Here is a 19,185-nt window from a genome sequence, read left to right as displayed (position 1 = left end):
TAAGAAGTTGTTAGCTTGTAACTAGAATCCCTCGTGTGCTGGAGGCTTGCTAGCGATCCTTAAGAGGTTGTTTTGGTCAATAACCCATGGTCATATGACTCTAGTTTGTAGGTCAGAGTGTAGTGCTCTAGACGATCATGACCAAATTAGCTGACCTGCCCTACCGTATCTTGAAAACATTCATCTACATGCAGAGCTTTGGATGCAACTGCAAGCAGTCATGACAAAATACAGCAGGGAGCGACCATGGTTACGATCAAAACAATTACACTCATTGATCATAGGCATAATACTCACGCCGCAAGAAGATAAACTCAAAAGGGTAAAAAGACAATGCACTGAGACAACGCGCCTCCCATAGGAGGACACCGACATCAGCCATGTCACACCCGTCTGTGTCGAGGGCTCTTACCGGGTTGGAGCGAGTCAAATTCAACAATGCCGTGATGAAGGCCAAGCTGGTTGGTCGCCTTGGTGCACGCCGAAGCCTCTTCTGGTAGCAAAGCCCACACATGGTCCAGGACATCAGCTTCGGCCGCGCGAAAGTCACCCAAATCAAACCAGACCACACACACTGCAAAATTCAAGTCGATTTACCTAGTTTTTGGTTGCATCATATTCTTGCATATACTGTAAAATTCAGCTTGTGAATTGCCAAAGTAGGAGTACTTTTTTGAGAATGAGGCTTTGCCAAAAGTGCCGTGAGCGATGGGCTTTGCAGTTTGTGTTGGCTGTGAGGACAACAAAAGCCTAATAACGCGGTAAGTCATTAACCCTAGCTCAGGCAGGCCGAGGCCGGACGCGCACTCTGCTTCTCCGAGGATGGCGACAGCGGCGCGGGCGGCACACCAGCTCGCTTTGCGGCGGCGACGACTCCGCGCGGACCGCGACCAGGTTTGACCATCAGCCCGTCGATCTCAAATCCCCAGCTCCGAACCTAAGCTTGGAGTGCCAACATCTTCGATCGATCAACCTCGCAGATTCGTCGACGCCATGTCGTCGTTCGCCGGCGTGTCGGTCGTCGACGGCGTCGATCTGTGCCCCCCTTGCGCCGGGTCGGCCTGCGAAACCAGTGCCGACTGCGGCCACCACCTGCTTGTGGTCCAGGGCTACTCAGGCGCCAAGGAGAAGGCGCCCACCGGGGAGAGCATCATCTCCCGGCCCTTCAGGGTCGGATGCCACACGTGGCAGATCGAGCTCTTCCCTAACGACGACAGTCCAAGCTGCGCCGACTTCGTCTCTCTCTACGTCTGCCGCCTCGACGACTACCTCAACAATGCCGTGGAGGCCAAGTTCAGTCTCAGTTTCATCGACCAGGCCGAGAGGCAGAAGCTGGTGTACATTCTTGGGACCGAGACGTGCAGCTTCCCCCATGGCGGTTCGCGGGGCCACCGCAAGTTCATGAGGAAAGACGCCCTTGAACGATCGGAGAATATGAAGCGTGATGGTTTCACCATCTGCTGCGACATCATGGTATGCAGCGCGGAGGATGACGCCGCTGGTGGCACTGCCCCGCCTCGCTACATATGCCAGCATTTTAACACTCTCCTTGAAAGTAAGGTGGGTGCTGATGTGACGTTCGAGGTCAGCGGCGAGACATTCGCTGCACACCGGTGCGTGCTTGCTGCCCGGTCGACGGTCTTCATGGCGCAGCTCTTTGGCCCCATGAAGGAGGGCACCACGTCCAGTGTCATACGGATCGAAGACATGGAGGCAAAAGTGTTCAGGGCTCTGCTTAGATTCATCTACACAGACTCTTTTCCTGAGATGGAGAAGGAAGGCATGCAGGAGGAAGCACAAGATGTGGAACAAGGACAAGAAGAGGATGAAATGCGGTTGCAATGGCTGCGAGGCTTATTTACGGCGGCAGACAGATATGACCTCCAACACCTCAAGTTCATCTGTGAAAAGCGGTTGTCTGAGGACATAGGTGTGAGCTCGGTGGCGGCCACTCTTGTTCTGGCCGAGCAGCATGACTGCAGCGGGTTGAAGATGGCGTGCTTCAAGTTTATTCAAGCTCAATCTTCCTCCTGTTTGAAAAGGGTAATGTCAACTAATGGATGGGGGCATTTAATGACGACTTACCCCTCTATTTTGAATGAGGTCATTGCCAAGCTTGCTTAAAGAAGCACTCTACATAGATTGTAGTTCTAGGTCTTGCTTTTGTCTTGTCCTGTAATTTGCCTATATGCTGCAGTATCAGAAAGATCCAACATATGGGCAAATTGTCTCTTTATGGAATGGATGGTCTGTTATTTTTGCAGCCCTGTGCAAGTTCCCTAGCTAGGCAGTCTTATCCTCGTGTATTTCTCTGTGCACTAATTGTGTTGTATATTATTGCTCTGTGCCTTCTTTATGATGTACTCCGTAGATGTTTTTGGAAACGCATTTTATGAACCGGGATTTATGGGAAAGAATTTGGAAGACAAAACAGGGGTCTCCAAGAGTTGTGGTTACAGTGACAATGATAATGTGAAAATCTTGGTCCAGTGCCTAAGAACCTTCTCCTAGCTGCTTGGGTATACTTTTTCTTTACATTATATTCATCATAAAATTCTTATCTTCTTTGCTATGGTTGTTGTTTCATAATACAACAGAGACAAGTTTTGCATCTATTTTGGTAAGAATTTGATGATCTCTTCGCAACAGTTACCATCCTCCTGGGGCACTATTCATTACCACACACCACAATCGCAGGTTCCAATAAATTCTTCAGCCTTCTCCACTAAGATAAAACTGCTGGGAGCTACTCACCTAATATATCGTCTCGATTCTTTTGTGCAGTGGTCATCACTTGATTGAATTTTTTATGGTGAAGTGGGGTTTGAAGCTTCTGGATGGCTACTCTTTCCTCCCCTCTTGCAAGGCTGATTCACTACAGGGAAATATTCAGCTCGTTGAAATCACACTCGAGAAGGAAAAACCAAAATGAACTTCAGGTAGATAATGGGAGTACATTATCTTCATATTACTGATTATATAAAAAATACTGCATCTGGTGTTCAGGATGGTTCTTTTTCTTCATGTGTTCCAGCCTTACAGGAGTTGGCTGACAGCAAGGACATGAAAATGGAATGTTTGGGTCTTCACTACCTATGACTGCACATTAGGTAACTCCTGGAGCTCATAAATCATCCACAAGAATTTCTTTCTGGAAGGAGTTTATTTTTTTGATAAAAGGATTTGTTTATTGGTAGGGAAACATTCTTATTTTCCAGGTTTCGTCATTAGTTGAACCATGCAATAGATTTGGCAAGCAAAAACATAATACCTGATCCAACCTATCATAATTACAGATGTGCATTGCTTGTACATTCATTGGTTGAAGTATTGCCTTGTTTAAATTCATGAATCAACAACCTTCATCCATGTGCTTCTAGTTTAGTTCCTCCCAAATAGTGCACTAATCTAATGTGAACCTTGTATGCTTAAATCGCGAGGAGCTTTTGTTTTGATAGATCATAGAAAATGTGCTAGTAGTTGTACCTGGAAGTATCGTGATTATGCGATTACGTGAAGAAGAAACAATTAGGAGAACAAAGGGAGAAGAAAGGAAGGAAGAACCTGGTAGAATTATAAAATCGGATGAACCGTGCTTTCAGGGGAAGAAAATTAAGCAATGGAGACAGATATGCACTATCTTTCTTTGGGATCCTGTCACTGCTGGACCAAACTGAGGGCTCCGGAGGCCATGTACTTGAAGGCCGACACCAATTGGTTTCTCAAGGCTAGGCACACAACACTGCGTACTCATTAACCCTGGGCAAGGCACAGTGGAAGACATAATAGACATAAACCCTTGGCAAGGAACACAACACTGCGTACTCATTAAATCTGCGTGTGTTGTTTAAACAGATCATGTTTGGCCTTCCTCCCACGGTCCCAGCTGGAAACTCAACAGTGTGTAGCAAGCAAGAACAACAAACTCCAACATTTCAGCACCGTTCAGCAACTGCGCTGCGAGTGGAGCGTAAGTTGAGCATGGTCACTGGACCATTTTACTCGACCAAAGCCGCAACTAAAAGCGCAAGAAGAAAAAGTAGGCTCGTCAGACATTTCATGGGTTCAAAGATGAGTGCGAGTGGGGAAGCTGTGACCATGTCATCTGCCTGACAACATTTTGTTGAATCAGGTCAAATGCTTATAAACTACATCAGATGGTCGAGGAGCTGAGGGGAAGTTCCACGGGTCCAAGTCCAACAGCTCATGAGCAGGAGGGGCAATTTTCCTGGAATAACATATGGTCCAGTCCTTGGTCGAACCTAAAGTGGTTGGACCCTTCTCTGGACCCTGCGCAAGCAGGAGCTACGTGCACCGGGCTGCCCTTTTAACATTTGGTCCAGCCCGTGCCCTCTAAATGTGCGGCAATTCCTGTGGAGAATCACACATGACAGCCTTCCCCATAGGGCGAGTATCGCGAGATGGGGCATTGAGATAGATACGATCTGTCAAGTTTGCTGGCGTTTGGACGAGGATGGGGCGCATACATTTGTGCGATGCAAGGGAGTGCGTCAAGTATGGCGTCTGCTGGGCATGGAAAAGGAAAGATGCAAGCCGGTGGAATCTTCAGGTCCAAAGGGGATGCTGCATATGGTACTGCACATGGGAGACAAATATATGATCAAGATTACAGTGCTGTTGTGGACGTGGTGGAAACGAGGAACAAAATCAATGCTGGAAACTGATTAGGTGGTAGCCAGGGTAGGCATATGTGAAGTCGAATACGGTAACTCTACCTTCCGCCTCCGACAATTAACCGGGCAGTGGAGCAGAAGCGGAAACCGCCGGTCGCCGTAGTGGGGAAAATCAACTGCGGTGGGGCGTTCGATCCAAACGACAATGCTGGTGCCTGGTGGCCGGGGGAGACGCTGAAGGGGACTGTGTTGGTTGCAGCAGCAGGCCGTCTCCGCAGGGCAGATGATGATTTACAAGCTGAAGCGGTTGCATGTCTAAGCAATGTTCGTGCCGCAGCAGACCAGGGTATCCAGCGAGTGGAGGTGGATTCAGATGGGCAAGTGCTCGTCTAGGCGTTGCAGAGCAAGGACCACGACCTCTCGGCTAATGGGTTGATCTTCCATTCCAGGAGGTAAAGTTTATGGTGTCTCAGTGTTTTGCTAGGTTTTCAGTGTCTTTCTGTCCTAGAACTTGCACCTGATAAAGTAGCTGACACTGTTGCAGGCTTGCAGCTCATGGTGCGAAGCTGGTGGGGATCTCCCAGCTTTCGTACTAGGCCTTGTAGCCAACGAATCCGTTGAGCTTGTTTGATCAATGGATTTTGGTTCCATCTCCAAAAATAACAATATACCATTACCAGGCTAAACTTGTGAGACTCAAACCAAGGTATGCAATATCCAATGTTGGTTGCAAAAGCAAAAGCTTTTCCTCCATGCACGTCTTCATCCTTGTCCAACAGGTCACTCCCGAGTCCTGAAGTTTTGGCTGGTCGAGCGTTTCTTCTTCGCTTTCTGCCCCAACAACTAGCATACTCTGTAGTCTGTACTCCTATATAGCTGTGACAAAAGAGAAGCAAGAACACTACCGTGCTAGCGGGCCATAACTCCGTATTATCCCCATGCTTCAACCGGCCATCGGCATCCTAGCGTTGCGTCTGCATCATTGATCGTACCCAGTTTCTTGTAAAACGATCCCAGGTTTGTACCTGTGCCAGCAAAGATAGCAGTGTGTTTCATTCACCCCCAGATACTTCAAGAAATATCCTACCTACCGGCTCAGAGAAGATGTTTTGAAATTACAAAGCGCATGGTTTCTTCATCCTCTGTGCCCAGGCTCTATCCGTGAGTAACTGTACCCTGTTGTTTATCAGCTTTACTTGTCTTCCCAGAGCAGCTGTTTCGTTTGTCTAGTAGACGGCATACTTAAAGAGGCTTTGCAGTGTTTCTCGTTTCAAATCTTGTACCATGGAGTGCTCGTAAGCAAGTAACTTTGCCATGTTCTAGTACAGATGCAGAACGTGGCAAATGCGTCAGGTGAGGTGGTTTGGGTTCAGTCTTTGCTGAAGAAGTTGGGAGTACACATCCTCAAACGGTTGTGATATAATGTGTTCATATCCTTTTCTCATGTCACTTAGTCCCTCCGTTCCTAAATATAAGTCTTAAGATTTCAATATGGACTACATATGGAGTAAAATGAGTACGGACTACATATGAAGTAAAATGAGTGAATCTACACTCTAAAAATGTCTATATACATCCGTATGGAGTTTGTATTGAAATCTCCAGAAGGACTTATATTTAGAAACGAAGGGACTTATGTTTTGAAATCTCCAGAAGGACTTATGTGGACGCCCCTTGGGAAATTTTTAGCTTGTGACTTGGACCCCCCGTGTGTTCAAGGCTTGCTAGCGATCCTTAAGAGGTTGTTTTGGTCAAGAAATTAACAGTTGAATGGGTTTTTCCCTCTCACGTCGGTTGACGGTGTCTTCAAAATGCTTATCTACATACAACTTTGGAGGCCATCGGCAAAGAGGCATGACAGAACATGAATGGGAGCCGCAATGGCGATGATCAACGCATTTCGCTCATCGATTATGAGGTACGTGGGTTAAGCCTTTTGCTGTGGTGCTTTGTAACCTTCTGGTTTGGACGGTAATCTGTAACGGATGAACATAACGTGGTGTGTTTGCGTGTTTGTAGGACTTTTTGGTGCCGTTTGAGGCTTTTATACAAAGTCGGGTGAAAGCATTTTGTCTGAAAATAGAAATCACACGGAGACGTTTGTTGACGTTAACACAGACGAAACATTACATGCTTATAGAAACATATTCCCACAAGCACACATCACATGATGGCACCTCCATGAAGTCACTAGTGCCCCACATAAGTGGCACATGCACCACTCGCTTATTCCCACACGACGACGCCTTCCACAGCATTCATCTTCATCGGCAGCATTGCCGGGCCATCAAGGCAGCGTGTAATCTGTGGAAACAAGAAACCGGACTCAGCATTGCTACGACGTTATCAGCAGATTATTACTGGTTAGCAAGTATACGTATGTAGGAGTACATGTGAAATGTGATGTGTAGGGAGGTACCTCCGCACTTGTAGCCGACGGGGCGGTCGGCCATGTTGCAGCGCTTGGGGATGGTGATGGCGACCTCGGGCTTGATCCCGGCCATCTTGGCGGTGCCGGACAGCATGACGGCGCACAGGCAGCTGGGGCTCTTGCCGATGGTGTGCACCGCCGAGCAGCAGCTGCTCGACGGCGCCGAGTCCGGCTCGTCCGCCGCCGAGATGCACGGGGCCATGCGCAGGGCCATCCGGTCGGGGGAGGACCTCCCGCACTCGCCGGCCCCCTCCGCCGCGCCCCCTCCCAGTGCCACGCCGGCGAGCGCCACGGCCAGGGCCAGGACGACAAGCGGCCTCATTGCCATCTCTCCTGGTCTTTCCTTGCTCCGATGGTCACTCACTTGTGGTGGTTGTGGTTCTTACCGTGAGTAGTGCAGATCGCTCGCTGCTGCTGCCTGCTCTGGCATGGGTGGTGCGTCTTATATAGCAGTGATATTGCGGCATTGTGGGGAGCACCTCGTTATGGGTGGAGCACTTGGGACTCCTCTAGTCGCACTGGACCACATGCTAATGGCTTCTCCACTTTGGGTAGTGATGAAGGGTGTACACACTAGCCAGTGGGCTTCTGCTAGGACAGCACTTGCGCCGTGGACCTGCAATAAGCATTCTAAAACGCGCCATGCGCACTATGCGTTGTGGTTGTGGCCGGTACTAAGATATACGGAGTACTAGGAAAGTACATGCACATCCACACAACTGATAATACTACACATCATCCATCTACTTGGTCTTGGTGTGACTCACACAGTCACACACCACGGCAAGAGTAAATTGCACCCGGAGTACCAGCTACAGACTTGTTTCGTACTTCGAGTTATCTAAAAAGTCCTATAAAAATTTACAGAGGGAATATGTCCCTGAAAAATCTTGTTTCGTATGTGTGTGTGCATTTTAGCCACACTTATTGCAAAGTGCTCATATGAGTCAGGGAACTTGGCACGACAAGCAGGCGGCGTCATAAGTGGCCCCCGCAACCTGAGCGTCCAGGTGGCATGCCAGCGAGGTGGAAAATGGCGCGTGAATGTCATGTGAGGTACACTGCACGAGCATGATGGCTTTCTTGCAAGAACACCCCTAGAGTTAGACCAACACGTAGAGTACTCGTGCCGATTCGACTTCGCCGAGATGGAGGACGTTGGCGGCGATGGCAGAAGCAAAATGGCTGGTGAGCACATCGCGGGCTAGCCGGCGGTGGCGAGTTTGGTTGCGCCGATGACCTGGACCATGACGATTGTAACAGAGGTGTACAAAGTGAAGGGGTCGTTGCGAGTGCGCCGACGACACCAATGATATTGAGGATGGTGACTCCGAAGATTCCGGAGCTTCAATATCCTCGTGAGTGGGGTAATATTGTTGACCCAATCCCCCCTCTCTCGAATGATGTAGCTCAAAAAGGTGCGGACTAGGGAAAATTTTAGCTACTGGGCAACAATAGGCTATGTAAGGGTGCCAATTTGGTTCTTTTGGGTGTTGATTTAATTCTTTCTTTAAATTGGCGACCAAATGTTGGTAATTTTGTACGATTTAGGGTTTAGGCATGGGGAAGATTTTGAATTTTGCGGCTGTTTTGTTAGGATTTGGAACTACTCCTTAGTATCCTGCAATGTAGTGTTGTCAAAGGACAAATTCAATGTAGAAATTCGTCACAAAGGTTTCTTCTATGGAATTTGGGATAATAGGAGCTACATAGATGAAGTTATTGGTACATTTGATGATTGCAATCTATGTTCCATGATGTTTATTGGTCCAAACCTGGACGTTGTAACTCTAATACTCCGAAGTTTATTATTTGTGAGTTTGACTATGATGCCGTGTCTGAAGTATCTATGGAGAAAAGGAATTTGGTTATGTTTATTGACCATAGAAATATTATTGGGTAGGAAGGAATGCTAGATAATATCATGATTGTTTGGCCCATGCTACAAACTCTGATAGTTCAGAGAAGAATAGGCAACATCATCATATAGCAAGAAGCACATGTGTTCAAGAGGCAGAGAGAGGGTAGAGAGGGATGCATCAATGCTGAATAAACACAAATTGAGGGTACTGAGAAGAATTAGGCAGATAACTCTAGTTATCAGTTTGTGGACAATGTTTATGACATTGAGGAGGATTGTGAGCTTTAGTGGAAGAATGTGGATGAAGATATGCAAGATGATCTAGTGGAGAAGGGATGGAAGGATGCACTAGAGGTGGAAGATGAACCACCTGTTGACACATTAGAAGAAGTAAACCTAGAGCTGCCATAAGATAACCAAACAAGAATGAAGAAAAAAGATGATGATGATGGACAAGGTGCAAGATATGCACAATTTCAAGTCTTTTAACCTTGAAGCTAATATGGATGTGGAGTTTTCCACTGTTGAACTAGTAAGGACTGCAACAAAAAATTATACAATGAGGAATAGAGTGCACATACACAAGAGAAATAATAATAGTGAGAGATTTGATTGTCATTTTCACGAAGGATGCCCTTAGAGATTCATTGCAACAAAGGACAACATGACTAGCGCATTTACAGTAAATAGATTGGTTGACGAGCACAACCGTAAGAGATTGTGGGATGTAATGGAACTAACAACACCTTTCTTGGTAGAAAATTATATTTGAAAGAGTTAGAGATGATGAGGATAACACTCTAAGTCGTTTGCTAAGATAGTTCAAAAGGAGTATAAACTGTGTCATGCAAGGATGGAATCTAGGGAGGGCTAAGAGATCTACAAGGATGGAATCTAGGGAGGGCCAAGAGATCTACACTTGAAGTATGTGGGGATGAGCCAAGTTGCTATGACATTATGGTGAAGAGCTTAGGAGAAGCAACCTTATGAGCTCATACCTTTTGAAGTTGTAGAGTGTGTTTTTAGAACCTTGTATATATCTTTGGATGCATGTGGAAGGGGATTCTTGGAAGGATGCATGCTAGTCATAGATGACACACAAATAAAGAACAAGCTTTGGGCCAATTACTATGTGCTATTGGGATTGATCCCAGTGATTGCATTTTTCCACTTTCGGGGCAATAGTGGAGGTGGCAGTGTTATAACACTTGGGATTGTTATTATTGGCAAACCTGAAACTTGATCTAATAACATGATCAATACTTCTTTGTACACTATCACGAGTGACAAATAGAAGGTGAGCATCTTTGGTTACAACTTGTCCATCATCAAGACAAGTTATTATGTTGTAATGATATATGTGTATGTAAGGGCCAATTAAAGTTTTCAGTTAGCGTTCAATGAATATGAGCACAAATTCCGTGTTATGCATCTCTACGAGAATCTAAACAAGGTACACAAGGGAGAGACCATGAAGAACAGTGTTTTGGAAATGTGCAATATGGACTTCAGTATCTACTTGGGAGAAGAACATGGAGAGGATGAAGATTGAATGCCCAAAACCTCATGGCTGGTTAGAGGAGATGGCTCCAAACACTTAGGTTAGGTTCTTCTCCGGTGAGGTCGCAAAATTTAATATTCTCCTAAACAATACTCGTGGAGTTTTTAAACGGTAGCGAATCTCAAAGTTATTTTCTTGTGGTCATTCAAACAACTTTTGCATTTTGGTATATTAATAATGCATTATCCTGTAACTAAATAGGTGATCCCATTTTCAGCACATACAAGGTTGCATCATCATCATCATTATTAGGATTTTTTATATATTTTGATGCATTTACAGGGGGCTTATTTTGGAAGGATGTGTAGGCTCCTTGTGCTCAGCATTACACATGATATAATTTTCCTTTTTTTTGAACACAGTACAGACGCAAGCGCTCATACATACGCGCATACACTTACGGTACAACATTTTGATATTTACAAGTCACCGTAGGCGCCTCGTTGTCGACGGGAACGTCTCCTCCCACTGAAAGCGAATCGCCGAAAATCCTAAAATAAATCCAGGAATAATGCGAGCAACAGGACTTGAACCCTGATGGGCTGGGGATAGCACTGTCCCTCTAACCATCCAACCACAGGTTGGTTCGCAGATACTTTTTTCCTTTGGAATAAACAATAGGGTGCCCCACGACACATCAACATTACACAAGATAAGTTCTAAAAAAACATCACACAAGATAACCCTTCAAAAAAACATCACATAAGATAAAGAATTACTTCCCGTGAAAAAACATTACACAAGATAAAACAATTTACTTTTAGAATAAATAATAGGGGTGTGTCCCACAACACATCAACATTTTTTAAACAGGAAAAAACACACCAATGAGGACACAATCCTCGACTTACAATATTATAGAAAGAATGTAATGCAATGCAAATTTGAGTCTAAACACAAAGCAGTACCAATCGACTCGACAACACACCCGTGGAACACAAACTTAGAACTGTGCCTGGATCCAATCCACCGTGCTCTTCTCCACTTGGAAGGCCTTGGTAGTAATACCGGCCGGGATGGAAGGCTCGGCTCCAAACACCGCGTTGGCTATCATGATCACTCCAGGGTTCTGGCTGCTCAGCGCCGCAATAGCTACTGCACCAGTAGTCCTGTTGTTGTACTGGTAATGAACGAGGCCCTTAGGAAACACAAACACATCTCCCTTGTTGAGAACCTTCTCAAAGTGTTTGTTCTCGGGGTTCGACGTCACGAAACCGACGTGCAGGCAACCCTCTAGCACGGTCAAAATCTCAGTGGAACGCGGATGGGTGTGGGGAGGGTTGAGGCCGAACGGTGCATAGTCGATGCGGACGAGGGAGACACCCATGGTGTTCAGTCCACCGATCTGCGCGACGTTGACGGCGGTCACCGCTGAGCCCTGCTTGTTCGTCGTGTTGCCGGCCACGTGGAGGCCGGAGAAGTAGAAGTCCTCGACGACGACCTCTTTCGCGGCCTTGCAAGCCAGTCCGTTGACACGCACTGCGTAGGTAGATGCATTCATATAAGATAGTCTAATTGAGTGATTGCTTAAGCTTAACTACAGTTATATGGACTTTATCAGTGTGTATGTTGTACCTGGAGATGTCTTGTCAGCGACGCAGAAGTCCTGGAGATGGCTGGGATCGGAGGCGGTGGCGCCATGCGAGCATGCAAAGGCCAGGAGAGCTCCTGCAAGGAGCAACACTCGAATGGCCATGTCTCTTTGTTTTCTCCTCGCTAGAGTAAATTAGCAAGCAGTCGAGCTTTGGAATTGGTTGCTATGCTAGCGCTGCTTGAACTGTGCGATGTTTAAGGAGTGAAGAAGGCTAGTATTTATAGGGAGATCTTGCCATACATATATGTATGTCTAGATACACATGATTGGGTGTAGGAACAAGTCTTTGTGGTGTGGGCAGCCTGCAGAGCGCGTGTATATATCTGGACACAGCCTGCTACCCGTACGTATGTATGTGGGACGGCAGGATCAAATTAATATATAGCATGCATGATTACATCAGAGCAATCTATGCTTGAACAAGTCGCCTGTACATATCCACATCGATTGACCAAGAATCCAGCAGAGCATGCGATCCCTCCACGCCAGGAAAGGTATGTAATTGCATCTAGTTTTAGGTTTTTGAAATAGATTGCTGCTGCTAGTATTCAGTTAATGCAAAACTTGTTTTCAAAATTCACATGGATTCTTTGATCTATATTGCTACTGTTGTCCGTTCCCTGTGAATGGACATAGTATTAGTTTTTGAAATAAATGTGAAATCAAAACATTACTCATTGTGAATGTGAAATTGATATGATGTTCATGCCGGTCAGCGGCTGCCGGATCCTGTTGTGGGCACCGACAACAGCAGTGCACGTCGGCAGTGGCTGGCTACAATGACATCATGCTTGTTAGTGGCGTCCGCTACAACGATGACGAGGCTATGGTGGCTACGTCATGGGCATCCCCTACACACATGGATGTTGATGACCCCATGGGTGCGGGCTTTCCCGGCCCATCCTGTTTTTTTTCGGGTTCCTGTAAACCTTAGCACTGGCGGGCACAAAACTACGCCCACCATTGGTGTCCTAAATACAAGTGACGGGTCCAACATCCACCATTGGTATTTAGATTACCAGTGGAGGGTGGTACTTTAGGCCCGCCAATGGTAACCTAAATACCAGTGGCGGGCGCCCGCCACGGGTAGCTATTTTGTGCCACCACTGCTAAGCAATTTTGCTTTAGCGTGAGCGTCTTTAGTTACAACTTGTCCATCATCAACTAGTTATGATGTTGTAATGATATATGTTTATGCAAGGGCTGATTAAAGTTGTTTAGCCAGTGTTCAGTGAATATGAGCACAAACTCTGTGTTATACATCTCTATGAGATTCTAAATAAGGTACACAGGGGAGAGAACATGAAGAACAATCTTTTGAAAACTTGCAATATTAACTTCAGTATCTACTTTAAATAAGTTTTCAAATTTTAAAAATGTTCACAAACTTTAAAGATGACCACGAACTTTAAAATATCTGTTAATGTACTCCCTCTATCCATATATATAGGGCCTAATGCATTTTTGAATCTGAAATGGACGAAGGGAGTAATAAATATTAATGAATCTGAAAAAAATCTGAATTTTTAAGAAACATTTTTTAATGTTCACAAATTTTAATAAGCACTCAAGAATTAAAATGTGAAAAAAAGAGAAGGATAGATAAAACTAAACTGACACAACCTTACAGGACGGCCCCCTCAGTGACCCCACAACTCCGAAGCATCAGAACGCTTCAAGTCATGGGAGCTTAATATTTCTATAGATATTCTCCTAAACAGTACTTGCGAAGTTTTTAAACGGTAGCGATTCTCAAGATTATTTTCTTGTGATTATTCTACAACTTTTACATTTTGCTATATTGATAATGCATTATCATAGGTGATCTTATTTTGTTAGCACATATAAGCTTGCTACGTCATCATCCTTATGATTATTATTTTTTAAATGCATGTACAAGAGGCTTATTGTAAGGATGTTTATGGGCTCCCTCATGTCAACACATCTATCCTTATATATTAAAAAAAACTTGATGGGCTAACCAGAAAAAAGAAAAATAGGCTATAAAATCTCATAAAAAATTAGAGACATCCGACCATTAATTTGGTGGATCATTAAAAATATAACCATTAGATTTACGTGACTGCACGTAACACTGATGGACCCAAAGCTAACAATTAGTTGTGAAATATACCCTACATGTATGACTTAATTAACCAAAAGAAAACACTCTCTGCAAATAAAAAAATTACAACTCAGCGGATGATCTTGCTTATGCACCATACATCTATCTACGTGTCCCTTCAAAAAAAAAAACCCTACTATATCTCACGTCCCCTCCAAAGAAACATAAAAAACTACTACATCTCACGTATCTTTCTTTTAGTTGCATCTCACGTATCTGACTTATAATGACTAATTAGGAAGGACACACTTGACCCTTAAAAAAAGAATGATACAGTTGGCTACACGCATAGCTAAACTGAGTACTAATTATTTGAAAAAATTTGTGAGTGCTTCTTCTCACATAGACTAATAACAATTTGTGTTGGACAAGAATTTTGATTATTCTAGCATGATATCCGCATCTGCTCACAAGTCCATCGATGGCGTTCAACATCATCGCCGGCATAAATAAAAGATTGATGTTATTGTTACATATACATGTGATTGTATGAGACCTTTGTTAGGAATATTGTATACAAATGACTAATCTGGCCACAATAAAATTAGAACTTTAAGTCAACATCCTAATATAATATTACTACAACAAAATTGATGACTTGGTCGATACACTGGATAAATTGTCTAGCTGACCCAAATAAGTAACTATTAAAATGTAACCTTTTATTTCATTGGAAAATGACGACACAATTAAAAACGTTAATTCAACATATCTCATATAGTATCGCACACAAATTGATTGGATATCGTAGTATTTTATACCAACTAAAAATGCCACGTTTAAAACCTTAACTCAAGGTCCTAATATCACATGTCTTATAGAAAAATTGCCAAGTTAGTATACAAACCGGATAATTAATCTACTAGACCTAGAAAATATTTTTAATATTCTACTTATAAGGTTGACTTTATTACAACATGTTATTCTTTACATTCATCCGTCCTTACTCAACATAGCACCGAATATGAACTATGGTCTCTGCTACTTCTTGAGCATGCGTTGGTTTTTCCCTTGAAGAGGAAAGGGTGATGCAACAAAATAAAGATAAGTTTTTCTCTCAATTAGAGAACCAATGTATCAATCCAGTAGGAGAAGAACGCACAAATTACCAATACCTGCACAAACAATCAAACACTTGCACCCAACGTAATAAAGGGGTTGTCAATCCCTTCACGGTCACTTGCAAAAGTGACATCTCATAGAGATAGATAAAACTAAACAAAAGATAAAGTAAATATTTTTGGTTTTTTTGGTATATAGATCTGAAAGTAAAAGATTGCAAAATAGTAGATTGGAAACTAATATGATGGAAAATAGACCCGGGGGCCATAGGTTTCACTAGAGGCTTCTCTCATGAAGGCAAATAATACGGTGGGTGAACAAATTACTGTCGAGCAATTGATAGAAAAGCGCAAAGTTATGATGATATCCAAGGTAATGATTATGCAATATAGGCATCACGTCCGTGTCAAGTAGACCGACTCCTGCCTGCATCTACTATTATTACTCCACACATTGACCGACTCCTGCCTGCATCTAGAGTATTAAGTTCATAAAGAACAGAGCAACGCTTTAAGTAAGATGACATGATGTAGAGGAATAAACTCATGCAATATGATGTAAACCCATCTTTTTATCCTCGATGGCAACAATACAATACGTGCCTCGCTTCCCCTACTTTGTCACAGGGTGAGGACACCACAAGATTGAACCCAAAACTAAGTACCTCTCCCATTGCAAGAAAAACCAATCTAGTTGGCCAAACCAAACCAATAACTCGAAAAGAAATACAAAGATATCAAATCATGCATATAAGAATTCAGTGAAGATTCAAATAATATTCATAGATAAGCCGATCATAAATCCACAATTCATCAGATCTCGACAAACACACCGCAAAAGAATATTACATCGGATAGATCTCCAAGAACATCGAGGAGAACATGGTATTGAGAATCAAAGAGAGAGAAGAAGCCATCTAGCTAGTAGCTATGGACCCGTAGGTCTGTGGTAAACTACTCACGCTTCATCGGAAGGGCAATAGAGTTGATGTAGATGCTGTTGGGGAACGTAGTATTTCAAATTTTTTGCCTACGATCACGCAAGATCTATCTAGGAGAAGCATAGCAACGAGCGGGGAGAGTGTGTCTATGTACCCTCGTAGACCGAAAGCGGAAGCGTTTAGTAACGCGGTTGATGTAGTCGAACGTCTTCACGATCCAACCGATCCAAGTACCGAACGCACGGCACCTCCGTGATCTGCACACGTTCAGCTCGATGACGTCCCTCGAACTCTTGATCCAGTTGAGGCCGAGGGAGAGTTTCGTCAGCACGACGGTGTGGTGACGGTGATGACGAAGTTACCGGCGCAGGGCTTCGCCTAAGCACTACGACGATATGTCCGAGGTGTTGAACAGTGGAGGGGGCACCGCACACGGCTAAGAGATTGTCTGTTGTGCCTTTGGGGTGCCCCTGCCCCCGTATATAAAGGAGGGAAGGAGGAGGCCGGCCAACAAGGGGCGCGCTAGGGAGAGGGAGTCCTACTAGGACTCTAGTCCTAGTAGGATTCGGCCCCACCCTTTTTTCCTTCTACCGGAGGGGGAAAAGGGGAAGGAGAGGGAGTAGGAGAAGGAAAGGGGGTGGCGCCCCCTTCCCAAGTCCAATTCGGCCTCCTCCCCTGTGGGGGGCGCACCATCCCCTTGTGGGCTGGTTAGCCTCCCTCCTATGGCCCATAAGGCCCATATCTTTCCCCGGGGGGTTCCGGTAACCTCCCGGTACTCCAGAAAAATGCCCGAATCACTTGGAACCATTCCGATGTTCGAATGCAACCTTCCAATATATGAATCTTTACCTCTCGACCATTTCGAGACTCCTCGTCATGTCCGTGATCTCATCCGGTACTCTGAACAAACTTCAGTACATCAAATCACATAACTCATAATACAAATTGTCATCGAACGTTAAGCGTGCGAACCCTACGGGTTCGAGAACTATGTAGACATGACCGAGACACATCTCTGGTCAATAACCAATAGCGGAACCTGGATGCTCATATTGGTTCCTACATATTCTACGAAGATCTTTATCGGTCAAACCGCATAACAACATACGTTGTTCCCTTTGTCATCGGTATGTTACTTGCCCGAGATTCGATCGTCGGTATCATCATACCTACTTTAATCTCATTACCGGCAAGTCTCTTTACTCATTCCGTAATGCATCATCCCGCAACTAACTCATTAGTCACATTGCTTGCAAGGCTTATAGTGATGTGCATTACCGAGAGGGCCCAATGATACCTCTCCGATACACGGAGTGACAAATCCTAATCTCGATCTATGCCAACTCAACAAACACCATCGGAGACACCTGTAGAGCATCTTTATAATCACCTAGTTACATTGTGATTATACACGGATGATGTGGGCATACAATGATGTGATGCCAACTCAACAAATCCTAATCTCGATACACGGGATCACACCATTAGAGAATGATGTGATGCCAACTCAACAAATCCTAATCTCGATCTATGCCCACTACTTCCCCCGGCGAATTCCCGTAACTCTCCGGTACTCCGAAAAATACCCGAATCACTCGGAACCTTTCCGATGTCCGAATATAGCCTTCCAATATATCGATCTTTACCTCTCGACCATTTCGAGACTCCTGATCATGTCCGTGATCTCATCTGGGACTCCGAACAAACTTGGGTCATCAAATCACATAACTCATAATACAAATCGTCATCGAACGTTAAGCGCGCGGACCCTACGGGTTTGCGAACTATGTAGACATGACCGAGACTCCGCGCGGACCGCGACCAGGTTTAACCATCAGTCCGTCGATCTCAAATCCCCAGCTCCGAACCAAGCTTGGAGTGCCAACATCTTCGATCGATCAACCTCGCAGATTCGTCGACGCCATGTCGTTGTTCGCCGGCGTGTCGGTCGTCGACGGCGTCGATCTGTGCCCCCCTTGCGCCGGGTCGGCCTGCGAAACCAGCGCCGACTGCGGCCACCACCTGCTCGTGGTCCAGGGCTACTCGCGCGCCAAGGAGAAGGCGCCCACCGGGGAGAGCATCATCTCCCGGCCCTTCAGGGTTGGATGCCACACGTGGCAGATCGAGCTCTTCCCTAACGGCGACAGTCCAAGCTGCGCCGACTTCGTCTCTCTCTACATCTGCCGCCTCGACGACTACCTCAACAATGCCGTGGAGGCCAAGTTCAGTCTCAGTTTTGAAGGAAATATGCCCTAGAGGCAATAATAAAGTATTATTTATTTCCTTATATCATGATAAATGTTTATTATTCATGCTAGAATTGTATTAACCGGAAACATAATACATGTGTGAATACATAGACAAACAGAGTGTCACTAGTATGCCTCTACTTGACTAGCTCGTTAATCAAAGATGGTTATGTTTCCTAGCCATAGACATGAGTTGTCATTTGATTAACGAGATCACCTCATTAGGAGAATGACGTGATTGACTTGACCCATTCCGTTGGCTTAGCACCCGATCGTTTAGTATGTTGCTATTGCTTTCTTCATGACTTATACATGTTCCTATGACTATGAGATTATGTAACTCCCGTTTATCGGAGGAACACTGTGTGTGCTACCAAACGTCACAACGTAAATGGGTGATTATAAAGGTGCTCTACAGGTGTCTCCAAAGGTACTTGTTGGGTTGGCGTATTTCGAGATTAGGATTTGTCACTCCGATTGTCGGAGAGGTATCTCTGGGCCCACTCGGTAATGCACATCACTATAAGCCTTGCAAGCATTGTGACTAATAAGTTAGTTGCAGGATGATGTGTTACGGAACGAGTAAAGAGACTTGCCGGTAACGAGATTGAACTAGGTATCGAGATACCGACGATCGAATCTCGGGCAAGTAACATACTGATGACAAAGGGAACAACGTATGTTGTTATGCGGTCTGACCGATAAAGATCTTCGTAGAATATGTGGGA

General features: G+C 44.9%; 4 protein-coding genes across 4 annotated transcripts; 2 read left to right on the top strand and 2 right to left on the bottom strand.

The window, feature by feature from the left end:
• The first annotated feature begins 773 nt into the window (after window positions 1–773).
• On the top strand, window positions 774–2,364 carry LOC109742730 (BTB/POZ and MATH domain-containing protein 2-like). Its single transcript, XM_040396820.3, has 2 exons — window positions 774–894; window positions 981–2,364. The coding sequence occupies exon 2, from the start codon at window positions 994–996 to the stop codon at window positions 2,122–2,124; it is 1,131 nt and encodes a 376-aa protein (XP_040252754.1). The 5' UTR covers window positions 774–894; window positions 981–993; the 3' UTR covers window positions 2,125–2,364.
• Window positions 2,365–6,733: 4,369 nt separating this feature from the next.
• LOC109742738 (uncharacterized) lies at window positions 6,734–7,487 on the bottom strand. Its single transcript, XM_020301836.4, has 2 exons — window positions 7,054–7,487; window positions 6,734–6,938 (listed from the first exon to the last, which is right to left on the bottom strand). The coding sequence occupies exons 1-2, from the start codon at window positions 7,391–7,393 to the stop codon at window positions 6,922–6,924; spliced, it is 357 nt and encodes a 118-aa protein (XP_020157425.1). The 5' UTR covers window positions 7,394–7,487; the 3' UTR covers window positions 6,734–6,921.
• A 3,140-nt stretch (window positions 7,488–10,627) lies between these two features.
• Window positions 10,628–12,197, bottom strand: LOC141026432 (putative germin-like protein 2-3). Its single transcript, XM_073502949.1, has 2 exons — window positions 12,063–12,197; window positions 10,628–11,966 (listed from the first exon to the last, which is right to left on the bottom strand). The coding sequence occupies exons 1-2, from the start codon at window positions 12,181–12,183 to the stop codon at window positions 11,431–11,433; spliced, it is 657 nt and encodes a 218-aa protein (XP_073359050.1). The 5' UTR covers window positions 12,184–12,197; the 3' UTR covers window positions 10,628–11,430.
• A 5,934-nt stretch (window positions 12,198–18,131) lies between these two features.
• Window positions 18,132–18,464, top strand: LOC141027410 (BTB/POZ and MATH domain-containing protein 6-like). Its single transcript, XM_073504439.1, has one exon. It carries the CDS (start codon window positions 18,132–18,134, stop codon window positions 18,462–18,464), a length of 333 nt encoding a protein of 110 aa, XP_073360540.1.
• Window positions 18,465–19,185: the final 721 nt, after the last annotated feature.

Source organism: Aegilops tauschii, chromosome 7 (assembly GCF_002575655.3).
Source record: "Aegilops tauschii subsp. strangulata cultivar AL8/78 chromosome 7, Aet v6.0, whole genome shotgun sequence".
Lineage (NCBI taxonomy): Eukaryota > Viridiplantae > Streptophyta > Magnoliopsida > Poales > Poaceae > Aegilops > Aegilops tauschii.
Note: the sequence above shows the minus strand (reverse complement) of the source record. Positions and strands in the feature narration are given on the sequence as shown.